Raw genomic sequence first — 14,178 nt, 5'->3', positions numbered from 1 at the left:
TCCCATCACCTTAAACACAGACAAACCTCGCAATGCAATATGAACTCTGCAACATCAAGAAAATCAGGGTTGACAAGAGGAAGGAATGTTGGAACACGGTTTATTAAAATCAGTTTATAAAACCCTAGGACCAGTTAACAAAGAATAGAGTACTCATCCAATGCTTTGAAGATGGGAACAGGGCTCTCCAGAAAAGGTCTGAACCCTCGAGCATGTATTTGTTGGAGGTAACAAGATTTATGTGACAGTCAGATCTGAAGTTTCAGATCCTCTCTGGAGCCTTGTTTTCCCTCGTCTTTTAAGCTGCTTCTTAAGTTTATTAACACAACAGCACTGTGTATGCCTACCACAAAGTAGTTTTTGCTTGTGTCACTGGAAGCACATAATTTTCATTCTAAACTTTGTTAATACTTTCACAAACATTTGCTTTACCTCAACTTAAAATATATATATATATATATAATACAGTGGGAGAAAATACTTTGATTACAAAGTAAAACAAATTAGCAAACCAAGGCTAAAATATCATAAAACAAGAATTAGAATAGGGGAAAAAAAAAAGTGGATATCCTTATAGGTAGTTTCCCTTAGGTGGTGGAAATCTTTGGATCCAGAAACACTGTCAAAACACCACAGATAAAGTTGCAACCTTTCCCTCCTTGCTCCCAAGAAACAAACCAACCCCAACACCCCAAAATCTGATATGATCAGCAAGTCTCAGGCACAGGATCTTGAGGTAATTACCAGAAGGGATGCTGGCAGACAGTGGAGTCCACAGAAAACATGCACTTGCTGTTTCTTCCTGAATTTCAGAAGTCTCTCTTCTAGAGCTGTCTCTCATATATAATTGCATGTCCAGTTGTACAACCTAGACGTTGTAGATCCAAGAGGAGCAGCAATATTCTCTGCAGGATACTTTTGACTAATTAAATCCTAATTAAAACTCTTTGCATGAAGTACTGTTTAAATTAAGAACATTACAAGAGCGGAATCTGACAGTGGCATAGACATAACATAATGGCTATGTTTATAAAATGAACATGTTTTTAAATGAGAAACCATGACAAAGCCAAATCTTCACATAGGACTACATGAAGGACTTTGTGAAAATGGAAATGTATGGATGTTTTTTCCTAAAACAGGAATAACTGTTTACTGCTTAGGTGATATTCTGTAACCACAGGAGGTAAGTTTGGAAACACTGACTATTCTTACCTATTCTAGGATGGAAACACTGGCCACATGCATCCAAAGTAGACCTGTACCTGCACTACTCATATAAAGAGCAGTGACATTTGCCTCCTTTTTCAGTACTCACGTTTGAACTCCTAAAACACTCCAAGCAGAACACTTGACATTTTTATATTCCCTAGCTTAAAATGGTAGCAGAAGTCACTCTTCTACATGGCTATCAAAGCCTCAGTGCGGTAGTATGTATACTGTGACTGTTTCCTGTTCTCTCCACTCCTCCAACACACTTAAAGCCAAAACAAAACCCGATAACATTTCTGGTATTGCTACACCTTCCCTAGTGATATGCAACTGAATCATGTCATAAATTAGCCTTTAAAAGCAAAGCCCTGATTCAAGTTACAAAAATGCAATCTTGCCCTCTGCTCCCTCTTTGCAGGATAACTCCTTTGCAGTCTATGTGCATTCATGGTACTCAGTCAACTGAGTTTATTGTACACATTTTAAATAGTTCCTTTTAATGCTTTTACCCTCCACCCCCAGGTCCTTGGCTTCTCTTCTCATTGATTATTGCACCCTGGGGCTGCAGAAGAGGTGCTTGCCTGCTTCTGCTTCTTACGGCGTTTGTTCAGAAGGCGGTTGTTGGATGTTTTCAAGTCTTTAATTTTCACCTGATCATAGTCCACTCTCATGGTAGCCAAAGCACTGGTCATCTCCTCCTGGAAACCAAGCAATTAATTTATTGAACACCCCAAGGCAGAGAGAGCGCAGCCATCCCCCACTAGTGCTAGGTGATTAATGTACAGAAAGGAACCCTCTGTTATGCTACAGCCAGGAATAGTTGAGCCCTTTCTGCTGCAGTGGACTATGACTAAAGGCTTCGTTCGACTCAGGGATTCATTCAGGAGGAACTATTCACAGCGTTTCACATGTGGGCAACACAGGACCACACTCCTCTGGCCCGATTTCCACCATGTTCTTGTGCCCAGCATTTCTTACTGTCTGGCTCTAGGCCTTCACCAGCTGTTAAATCTGGGCTTGTTGTAACAGAGTGAGAGCACTGCTTTCCTTGCTCTGTTACCAAACTAGGTTAGCAGGAAGTAGAATAAAGAGTCCACACAAAGTTATTTAAAAGTGTGCACTTCAAATTCACATACTTCCTTAGTTTGAATTAGCATTTAAGTTCAGACAAATCTTAAACTTTTTAATAAGGCTGTGAGCGAACATCTGCTTAGGCCAATGAATGCCTATACATTTAGTTCAGGAAAGGAAAAAAGATTAAATATTATGGGAATGCTAGTGGCCCAAGGGAATACCGCTGGGACCTGTACAACGCACAAACATAAGAAGTTCTCCGAAACATGGAAATGAAGAAGGCTAAGTGAAAATAGATATTTGATTCCTTTGACTTGGAAGGTGCATGTTGCCTAGGTCCTGTGAAGTTTTATCTTAATATAGTTTAACAGCTGAGACTGCACATTGGCAATTTAAATAAAATGAGTGATCAGTAGAATACCTTAAAGGAATGTTGCAATTATCAAAATGCCAAGGATTGTAAGTGCAGAAAGTTCAGATTTAATTGTGAAAAAATATGCCAACCTGATAAAGGCCAGGAGGAAAGAGTTAAGGCTTGCAAACAACTTTTAGTCTGCCCTATAGTTTCACTTTGCAGGAAGCATTCAACTGTCATCAATACAAAGAGTAGGTGAGGCACTTGGTTAGATTAAGGGAAAGACAGATACATTTTTTCTTTTTTTTCCTCCTCCTTACTAAAACTGTCACAAGACAAGGCTAAGGTTATTTAATGTTGTTTTATAATACAAGAACAGAGTAGAAAAACAGAATGCAGCTCACCTCCCTCTCCATCCTGTCACCCTTAATTTTCAACATATCCTTTACTTCACCATAACAAACTCCAAACTCCCTCAACACTGTCCGTTCTCCTCTGTGCTACATACAGAGGATCAGCAGGTAGCATCATCCATACCTTTGATCATAAACATTTTGTTTGTTGATACTTTACACAGCTGTAAGGCTGTCAGATGAAGCTCAGATAGCGTTCTTTTTTAAACAGTTATCATATATACTACTGTTTTAACCAGGACTGTTTAAGCTTCCCTTGCTTAACATGGTTGTTTTCAAAACTGCCATAATCTCCATGGACATAAGCATCCACAAAGAAAAGAGCCCATCTAATCTCTTATGATTGACTTCAAGAAATCTGAACTACAGTTGACTCACTTTAACTTCATCCCAGTGGTCTTTATCCTCTTGCAGGACCCGTGCGGTATGGAGAGGAGTTGGTGGCACTGCCATTGATCTCTGAGAAAAGGGAAAAATACCAAAAGTAGTGTTCTGAAACATCAACTTTGGAAAGTGACTGTTTGCTCTTCTATGTGTATGGAGGGCATAAAGCTTTATCTACCATCCTTCAGTGGCCCCCATTATTCATGCTTCCTATAACTCCATAAGCCAGTACATAAAAGCTGTCCTATGTGAGGTAGAGAAGGAATACAGTCCCCATACAACAGTATCTTTAAAGAACAAAAGGAGAGAGAAATCAATGCTGAATTTACTTCACTCTGCTCCCTTCCAGTCCAACCAATAACCCTGGGTTGGATAATTTTTTTTATGCACGCTTTAGATTTTTAACAATTGTCATTTCACTGTTCGTTAATCATTGTTTCAAAGTGGTTATTTTGACCTTTTTCTTCTAGGAATTTGCAGTAGGATAAATTTTCTTGGAAATATGTTAACTGAGATTACCAGTTCATCAGATCATAAATGTGCCCAGAAGAAGAAAGCGTACTATTTTTCAGAGTAAAGACTGATTCAGTATTCTGGCACAGTTCAGAAGACGGGAGTGCATTGCTCAAGACGCTCTTCGACATAAAATTGAGATCTATGTTCACCTGACATGAAAGATTGGTAGACATTTTAAATTAGAATAAGGTACAATTTCTAAAGCACAGTTCCCTAGCTAAATTCAGCAAGAAATGTATTTCTTGCCAGTCCATAAGCCAAACCATAATTTCATTCCGAAAGTCTATATTCCTTATGTTTTCTATCCAAACTTCTTGTCTACTGCTGTGGCATCCTATACTGGAGGTAGCTGTGTGCCAGCAGAGTCTAAGGAAATCCCTGTATATGTCACTGTAACAAACAGTACTTTGGAAGCAGTGCTTATACTTCACTAAGCTAACAGCACCACTGTACCAAGTTCTGCAACAGTTACAGATGGAGAAGCAGAACTCATGACTCCTGCCTCCTCTGGAAAAGTACCCCAGCGTTATCAGGTACAGGTGGGAAGAGGGAAATGGAAAGGTAGCAGACTAGCTTTTGTGGTGTCCCTGAGCAGGTGCTGAAGGTACCCTACTAGCTGCTGTCAGCTACTTCTTATTGAATAAACGGTAGCTACAAGCTAACTAGAGGATTATGTTCTTCACCGGAACTGACACTTTTTGCGTAAGCTACAATATTATAAACAATAAAGGACACATATTTTGCACAGGCCTCAAATAAAAGGAAAAAAAAAAGAGAGAAACACAAAGACTCTCCTCTTCTTCTTGTGAGAGGCATCTCCCTACTCATGTTCCTACTTAGGGTTATAGCAAAAGAAAAGGAAGAACACAGACATTAGCTGTATTGGTCTTTCCCTCTCTGTCCCTCTGCCTCATGGGAACAATAGGTTCAGCAGAAAAAATGCTAATCCGCTGCTCGTAGTGCATTCTTCCAGGAATGATATTCTAGCACAGCTCTTAGGTGCAGCAGTCTATAGACCTTGTCTTTAATCTCCACCTCATTAATTGGTTATATGAATATTTCAAGTAACATGTGTTGCTGTAGGTGGTAGCTTCCTTAGATATGAGGCACTCATTCTGTGAAATTCATTGCCTGCTGACTTCTGGAACACCTCCTTTTCTTTGGTCTTCAAACACTTAAGCTGCAGGTATTTACTCTGAACAGTGATTACATTTTTATTCAGTTAAAAAAAATACACTTAGGAACATTGCCTAGGTTCTGTTCCAGTTTTACAGACTCTTAGTAACCTTAATTTCTCAGCTTCCCCTACTCTAAATGAAGACATCTAACTCCTTCATCAGGATGTTTTAAAGCTATGTTACCGTATGATTCTAGGGGCTTTCAGATCTTCAAGCAGGCATTATAGAAATGCTGACTATTAGTCATGCCTCTGTTTCTGCCCCTTCTTCTGAGAAACAGCATAGAAAAAAGCACAGAGAAAGCATTATGGGAGAATAGAGCATTCTACAGTACAAGCGATTTTGTTCCTGGCCAATGATGTTTTGGGCAGTAAGAAACAACACAGGTCCTCTTTTCAGGCACAAATGTGAGAAGTATAAGCTATTATTTTGAGTGAAACCTAGAGCAGAGATGATATTCTGAAACTCAGCCTGGTAACACATAGGATTCTTGTCTCTTCTTTGAAATATAGCATTACGAACTGGTCCTCACCCTCCAACCCCCACTTTATTTATTTGTTTATTTATTTAGAAGGAAAAGTAAACTCAGCCAAGTTGCAGAATGAAACCTGAACTGGGACTGTTAATAGCTCTGTGTACCACCTTATCTGGTAATCTCTTACAGGGCACTAAGCCGAAACCCTTGCTCCTCCCCCAGGCGCTTCCAAACTCTGCCAAGCATGAGAATTCCCACTAAGCATAGGACTGTGTTCACCCTAACACAGCTATGTACAATGGTGCCTGAGACCACTAATAATAGCTCTCTTTAAATCCTGCACTGATGAGGTAAGTACAGTTTATTTTTATATATTTTAAATGGAGTAACACATGCATGTGCTTCAGACAACAGCAACTGCCTGCTTTCAGAAGATATAGCTATATTCTGCTTAAAAGGATGCTACTGTGGGTGTCTCTCTTTGCTTGTCCTCTGGTAACACCAAGAAAAATTGTGGTTCTACAGGCAAACGCCCCTCTGTGAAGGGCACAGTAGGTTAATTAAGTTATTAGCTGTAATCATCATCTTTCTCTTGATGTACTACGTGGAGCTACACAGTAAGTTCTGCATGCAGGAATTCATCTTGCTCCCTTGTAAAAAGCTATATGAAACTCACGTTAATCCAAGGGTGATTCATAAACTGAGAAACTGTCATCCTCTCTGTTGGGTCAGTCTTCAGTAAGTGGCGAATCAGTTGTTTGGCTGAAAAACAGGACCAACATAGTGTGTTGTAGTCTACTACTGTGCTCCCCCAAATCCTTGAGAACACAAAGACCTGCTGAATGAAGAAAGATAATTTTGTGGAACTCAGAACACCTAACTATCGCTGCTCCCAAGTTAAGAAGCCATGTATAGTGTGGGAGATTATTATGCTTGAAGAGGCAGAACATGAAAACATCCAAAACAAAAAAGGCAAGAGGGAAAGATAAAGGATTGGAGATTCTACTCCAATCTACTATGCTCTCTACTTCACAAACCCAACTGTTCTGAGAGCAAGAAATTGAGAAAAAGGGAAACACAGGAGCAGAAAGCTACCTGTCTAAAAGATGACAACAAGCCTAGCTGAATGAATGCATGAGTTGATGCTTTGAGGAGTGATAGGAGACAAAACCTAGTACAGGGCATGAAAACAAAGGCAATAAATTCTGACAACTGAGAGGCCACTAAAAGGACAAAAAAGTCAAAGAAATGGATTACATAAACAGGCTTTGCAGCAGCTTTCTGTGAACATGGCATTGACCAAAGTGAGAGGTACTAAGTAACTGAGATGAGAGATGATCAGAGTTTGAACGTGAGTTTCAGTAATGTGAACGGACAGGAAACACCACACCCAAGGGACATTATTCAGAAAGACTTAAAACATAACTTCCTAAGGAAAACATAGAAAAATTTTGAGTAAGTTCTTTTAGCAACACTGAATGACAGATGAAATGTTTCTAAGGAGCTGCAACGGATACAAGTTGAGACTTTAGTTTGATGGAGGCCACAAAGGAGGTGTACAGTAAAGATTACCTGGAGTCTAAAATCTACGAGGTAAACAAACAAATGAAAAAAGAAAAAAAAAGAGGAAACCATGAACAGGGTCCATTAAGATGATTAGATGATTACAGGAAGCTAGTGGGAAATTCAGAGATAGTCTCCATAGATGATGCAATGAAGAAACGATCAGAAAAGGGAAACCATGACAGAACAGTAGGGAGGAGTAGGAGGGCAAGAAGAGGCAGATTGCTGACACTGTCTGATCAGCCTAAAAGAACGCCCAAAAGCTAGCTAACCTTAGTAGGTTCAAAGGTAGAGGGCATCTATCTTCACTCAGGCAAGCATATGGAAACCCTACACATTTTCAAAGTGAATGTTCTCTGATCAAGCTCCCCTAGGATTCTAATAGCTGCTGTAAAATACAAACAAGTCTAAAGACTGACACATTATTAAGCCAGACACCCATAACTAAAACATTTTTCTTACTAATGTGAAGTAGTTTGCGCTGTATACACAGCCATGGGATCCAATGAGGGGTTACAATACCACAGATTACAGTGTTATCCAAGGATAATTTGTTATTGCTTTAGCAGCAGACCGTAACAGGATGTTAAAAGTAGCAACATAAAGAGCTTGTTAGAAAGAAGATGTGCTCACAGACTGCTGACCCTTCTCTCTAAGATGATGTGCAGATGAGACTTAAGGGTTATGAGACTGTCAAAATAACAGGGAATCAAACCATCCACTTTCAGGACACTGGTTTGAGCCCATCCAGGTCACAGCTGAGCAGCAGCAGCTTTTGGTCAATGACTTACACAGAACAAATTGTTGACCTTGATTTAAGTGGTGGCTGGCAAGTTTCCTTATCACAAAAAGCTAGCATGAAAAGTTGCCACCCTTACTGGCTGTATCACCAAGCAGGGCAAAGACTGAATGAGTTCTTAAAAGAGTTTGCCTTTCTTCCAACTCAGCTTGCATTGCAGTCTCCTTTCTCATGATTAAATACTTTTGTTTCTTGAGGGTTTAATCCGGGCTTTCACTAGCACTTTCTGGAATTTGAAAGAAAGTTTTCAGTAATCATTTACTTTCTATAGCACTTCGGTTGCTGGCTAGTATCTGAGTTCCCATTCCTTCTCTGTATCACCTTACAATAAAAAAAAAATGTAAAAAATAGAAATAAACATCAAATCAGGTTTTAAAAATAGTCTTATGTAAACACTCCTTCACTGTACAACACCATGCACATATTCATCAGAAGCACTGAGCATTGGTACCTTCTTCTGATACTTCAGCCCATTCTGGATTGGGAAACCCATACTGCCCCATCCGAATTCTTCTCTTCATCCCTGGAGAAATAGCTTGTCCAGTGTTTGAGTAGAATGGAGGGAAGCCACACAGGCTGTAAGAATGGACAAAATAAGTCTTACAACTAGAAAAAACCTTTCATCTCTTAAGAAGTCCCATGAAAGCTTATATACTTCTGAAGGTTGCATGATCCTAATGATTAATTACTTTTAAGTGCAGATTTAATAAATTTGTCCTTTTCCTGTTGATCTGGACTCTTTTCAAATACTTACAGAATATACGTTATGACACCCAGAGACCACATGTCACATGATTTGTCATACTTCTCAGGACCAAGGACTTCTGGAGCTGAAGAAGAAAGAAAAAACAGAAATTCACAGAGAAACAGATATTTCCTCTCATTTTCATCACCTTATAAGTAGCAGCACACTTCAATAACAAATATGGGAAGCATTAACAAAGCAAAACAAAACAAAAAATACACCACGACTCACTGCAGGAACTGTGTAGGTATTTTCTGTGTGGTATATTCTCTGTAGCTTTAAAGAGGAGGAATGGAGCTGGCAAAATGCCCTATACTCTTCACCTTAGTGTCTCTCTGCTCAGGAGAGTACTAAGATTGCAGAAAAGCAGAAGGAGCTATAGCTAAATGTGTACAGGGAGACACAGCACTAAAAGAGGCCTCAACATATGTTCTAGAAAGCAGAACAGAAAGGACCTACTTGAGCTGTGATAAAATTTTGAACAGTACCTAGGTGGAGTGTCTTTGGCTTTCCTAACGACAGAGCACTGTATTTTTCTTTGGCCTCCAGAGCACTGTATTTTTCATTAAGTAACAAAATTTTACAGAGATACATTTAGAGGGGATATTCAATGGGACATGTGATCTGGCAGGGAGCTTGATTTTGTAAGGAAAATGACTCTATAAACAAATGAGCAATCCTGCTGGTTTAAAGAAAAAGGTGTTGAGAAGGGAAATATCAGCCTGTTTATGTACAAATATAAAGGCAGAAAAACATATATGCGAAAATTCTTTAATATTTCATCACTAATCCCAGTTTAAGAAAACAGAGAAGAAAGCATCAGGAAAAAATATTGCTATCATAGGTTTCTGCTAACAAATGAGTAACAGTATCTTTCATCACAAAAAAAAAAATGTAACACCTACATGGACCAAGGGGAAAGAAAATTAAGCCCTTTTTCCTCCAAAGAAATTCCAAGCACAGACTGCCTTGGTCATACCATATGGTGAATGACTATTAACTCAAAGACTGAAAAGGACACACTTTAAAATGAGTGCACAGAGGACAGTCTAATGTGGCATTCATTACACAGCGCTCTGTCACTGGACAAAATGCAGGCAAAAATTCAGCTGTGATAAGTCACTTTCGTCTTTTATTATTAATTCCTCCATTTGCCATCTTTAAGAAGCCTTGCAGCTGAGAAAATACTCTCCTTGGTTTTTTTATTGCATTAGTTAAGGTATGGGAAGTTTTGCAAAGAAACACCCAAATAATTATGAAGCTGAGTTCAAATTGTGGCTTTTATTGCATCATCCAGAGGAAACATCAGGTTTGCTTTGGTGTAATCAGAAGCAACATGGTCTCTCTCCTCGATCCTCATTGGCATTCTCTGTTAAGGCTGTTTCCTCTGCAACCAAGGAAGAAAGCAGGAGGACTGGACTGGAACCAGACTAGGTTTTGGATTGGGGTAGATCTCATTTTAAATTCTGCAGGCTCCCTCTTTGCATTGCATCCACAAGAGAGGATTTGCCATCCATTCCTACAGCCCACGGACTCACTACAACGGGAGGGATAAGAAACACAGAAGAAATGCATCTTGGATAACTCACCCACATAGTAAGGAGTGTAACAAGGGGTCTGCAGCGCATTTTGTACAGTGGTTTCTTTGGCAAAGCCGAAGTCAGTGAGTTTGAGTACAGTATCCTTCTCTTTAGATGTGTAAAGCAAGTTTTCAGGCTGAAAGACCACCGGGAAAAAAGGATAAGGAGAGCAATGAAGAGAAGTCTTTAACAAGATGTACGGTCAAACCATTCCCGCTTGCCTGGATCACCACCAGCATCTCAGTCCTCTCTCATGGCCCATCACACCACACAGAAAGTTCCCTCCCAACAGGTAAGCATCTTTACTCAGACCAGGGATCAACATCCTTCTCTGCATGGTATTTGTGAGAGTACATGGCAAGACTCCCATCAGATCCAATGGGCATCAAGTCTGGGTTCCTAAACCTCTCTCTAGTTCACTGCACTTCCTAGGATTGTTCCATCTGACCAGCACCATTTGACCTGATGGTACTCTGTAAAGCCTTCAGGTAGCTGAAGTGGACAAGAGAAGTCATCAAACTCTCTATGAGCAACTGACACCACTCCATCAAAACTGACACAGTCTTACCCTGATCCCCCCCCCCTCTGCCTCCTGAAACCTGAGTTAATTCCAGTCTTCAAAGAATCACAGAATCATCTAGGTTGAAAGAGACCTCCAAGACCACCGAGTCCAGCCTCTGACCTAACACTAACAAGTCCTCCACTAAACCATGTCACTAAGCTCTAAATGTCTTTTAAAGATCTCCAGGGATGGTGACTCAACCACTTCCCTGGGCAGCCCATTCCAATGCCTAACAACCCTCTCAGTAAAGAAGTTCTTCCTAACATCCAACCTAAACCTCCCCTGGCACAACTTTAGCCCATTCCCCCTCGTCCTGTCACCGGGCATGTGGGAGAACAGACCAACCCCCACCTCTCTACAGCCTCCTTTAAGGTACCTGTAGAGAGCAATGAGGTCGCCCCTGAGCCTCCTCTTCTCTAGGCTGAACAACCCCAGCTCCCTCAGCCGCTCCTCATAAGACTTGTTCTCCAGACCCCTCACCAGCTTCGTCACCCTTCTCTGGACTCTCTTGAGCACCTCGATGTCCTTCTTGTAGCGAGGGGCCCAAAACTGAACACAGTACTCGAGGTGCGGCCTCACCAGAGCTGAGTACAGGGGGACAATCACTTCCCTAGACCTGCTGGCCACACTGTTTCTGATACAAGCCAAGATGCTGTTGGCCTTCTTGGCCACCTGAGCACACTGCTGGCTCATATTCAGCCGACTATCAACCAATACTCCCAGGTCCTTCTCTGCCAGGCAGCTTTCCAACCACTCATCTCCCAGCCTGTAGTGCTACTTGGGGTTGTTGTGCCCCAGGTGCAGGACCTGGCACTTGGCCTTGTTGAACTTCATACAGCTGGCCTCAGCCCATCGCTCCAGCCTATCCAGATCCTCCTGTAGAGCCTTCCTACCCTCGAGCAGATTGACACACACACCTAACTTGGTGTCATCTGCAAACTTACTGCGGGTGCACTCGATCCCCTCATCCAGATCATCGATAAAGATATTAAAGAGAACTGGCCTTAGTACTGAGCCCTGGGGGACTCCACTAGTGACTGGCCTCCAACTGGATTTAACTCCATTCACCACGACTCTTTGGGCCCAGCTACCCAGCCAGCTTCTAACCCAACGAAGCGTGTGCCAGTCCAAGCCAAGAACAGCCAGTTTCTTGAGGAGAATGCTGTGGGAAACGCTGTCAATAGCCTTACTCAAGTCAAGGCTGTAGACCACATCCACAGCCTTTCCCTCATTCACTAAGAGCATCACTTTGTCATAGGAGATCAGGTTTGTCAAGCAGGACCTGCCTTTCATAAACCCATGCTGACTGGGCCTGATCGCCTGCTTGCCCTGCAAGTGCCGCGTGATGACACTCAAGATAATCTGCTCCATGAGCTTCCCTGGCACTGAGGTCAAACTAACAGGCCTGTAGTTTCCCAGGTCTACTTTCCGCCCTTCTTGTAGATGGGTGTCACATTGCCCCACATTCCTTCACAAAGGCTCTTCAGAAACAGAATTTGCCCAGAGAAGGTACAAGTTCTCGTGCACAGCATGGGCAACAGGACATTCCCAGAATCTGCAAGTGATTGGACTTGTTTTCCAGTTTCTCAGTCATAAGGAATCTACGCACTATTTGATGCTAGTATTTAGGGACATCTAGAAGAAGGAAGGGATTGAAAGAAAATAGAATCGAGTACCTATTGAATAATTTGTACCATTTTTAAGTTAGTTCGCTGAGCATAGTTTGTAGGGAGCACTTGGGGCTAAGCAATTCATTTTCTGTGCTGTTTATAGGCAATGGCACATAGCTCCACAAAAGCGAACAGATTTGTTTTGTCTCTCAGCTGTTAAGCCATTCTCCAGTTCCTACCTCAGGACCAGCCCCAGCCCCCGAACATACCCCTCAGTGACACCAACCAGTGTCAGTTCTCCCTCCAGCTAAATACACAGAAGCATCCACAGAAACTTCATACACTCAAAGTTGTGGAATCAAGCAGGTGCCTCAGCGCATCACTACGTGGCCTGCTCTTTAGCACACTGCATCTCACACTGCCCTATTGCTGTGCTAGGAAGTCCTTGGTGCAGCTATCTTGTCTTTGCTTATGCTGTGTGCTTTACAGAATACAAACAAAATACAATACTACAAACCCCGTCAAAACTCTACAAGATTTGGGTACAGGCTTTATTGAGTAAAACACACTGTTCCACATGGCAATAACTGAGAACTTCCTATTTTTCCAAATACTTACAAACACTGTTAGCATGGGCTGGATACAAGGAATTAAATTATTCCTCCCATATTTGCAGTTTCTCTTGTTTCTGAAGCACCCCCCAACCACCTTATTTTTTTTTTTTTAAGGCAAATATGGTTCTGAAAACAAGTAATAACTGATAAAGACTGTAGGTAGAGGTATAGTACCTACTGTAAGTTTACTTCAGGCAGTGTTATTTTCTTGTTAATTAACTGGATTCCAAGTTGGTAGTACCCGTTCAGTTAGCCATCTGACTATCACCTCGATTCTTCTGCATTCTCTACGCAACTGGGAGGCATTAGCACACATGAATATTTTGACCTTGGACTAGATGTGAGCTAGTTGTGCACAAATCCCTTCTCACACACTGGCAGAGGAATAGGAACACTTTGATCATCTGATTGCACTCCTAGTTCTATTTAAACCACAACTATCCGTTTATTTTTCTGCTTTACACTCTTTTCTCCTTGACCACACACCTTCAGGCCTCACCTTGACGTCTCTATGGGCAATGTTCATTGAATGAAGATACTGGATGGCTGTTCCGATGTCTCTCATTATTTCAGAAGCCTCTATAAATACAATTTTAGAGAAAGGTCACATTAACATTCCCACTGTAACTCAGGGACATGCTTGGGAATGCTTATGACTTACAAACAGCTTGCTGGAATATAGGGCTAGCGTCAAGACTAGAAAATCTAAAATTAGCCCTAACAGCTGTGTTTTGGTTTTGCGGGCAACCATACCCCCCAATTCCCTGGCTGCTCAGCCCTCCTCCTGAGCATGCACAGCAATTGAACAGTTGAGACTTCTGCTTTTTATGAGCTTATAAATTTGTGCTTTAATTTGCTCACCAGAAAAGCAGCAAGAGCAGAGCAGGTATGCAAGCAACGTGCAAGACTGTGGAGAAAGGACTCCCAGCCAGGACATATCTCCAGTAGTCCAGTACATGACCTTGGTTATCTTAGACAGAAGCTTAACTTTCAGCTTCTAGTTCAGGAGTAATGGGACAGCTTTTGTAAAGACAGAGCAACGTAACAACATGGTAATTTTAGGACAGGTCACATCTTGTTCCTCATTGTCTTTAGAAG

At 41.4% G+C, this 14,178-nt stretch overlaps 1 protein-coding gene across 3 annotated transcripts in view; it reads right to left on the bottom strand.

Moving 5' to 3' along the window:
- Positions 1 to 83: 83 nt before the first annotated feature.
- Positions 84 to 14,178, bottom strand: part of MAPKAPK3 (MAPK activated protein kinase 3) — a 52,552-nt gene continuing 38,457 nt past the window's right edge. For all 3 annotated transcript variants that reach the window (XM_083795763.1, XM_083795764.1, XM_083795765.1), the window contains 7 exons: positions 13,580 to 13,659; positions 10,304 to 10,430; positions 8,724 to 8,799; positions 8,421 to 8,545; positions 6,284 to 6,369; positions 3,433 to 3,513; positions 84 to 1,910 (listed from right to left, as the gene is read on the bottom strand). In XM_083795763.1, coding sequence (XP_083651889.1) covers positions 1,752 to 1,910; positions 3,433 to 3,513; positions 6,284 to 6,369; positions 8,421 to 8,545; positions 8,724 to 8,799; positions 10,304 to 10,430; positions 13,580 to 13,659 — 734 coding nt within the window. In that variant the 3' untranslated portion in view covers positions 84 to 1,751. The remainder of the gene's footprint in view (positions 1,911 to 3,432; positions 3,514 to 6,283; positions 6,370 to 8,420; positions 8,546 to 8,723; positions 8,800 to 10,303; positions 10,431 to 13,579; positions 13,660 to 14,178) is intronic.

This window comes from Anser anser (genome assembly GCF_964211835.1).
Source record: "Anser anser genome assembly, chromosome: 12".
Taxonomy (NCBI): Eukaryota; Metazoa; Chordata; class Aves; order Anseriformes; family Anatidae; genus Anser; species Anser anser.
This window is presented reverse-complemented; position numbering and strand designations above follow the sequence as displayed.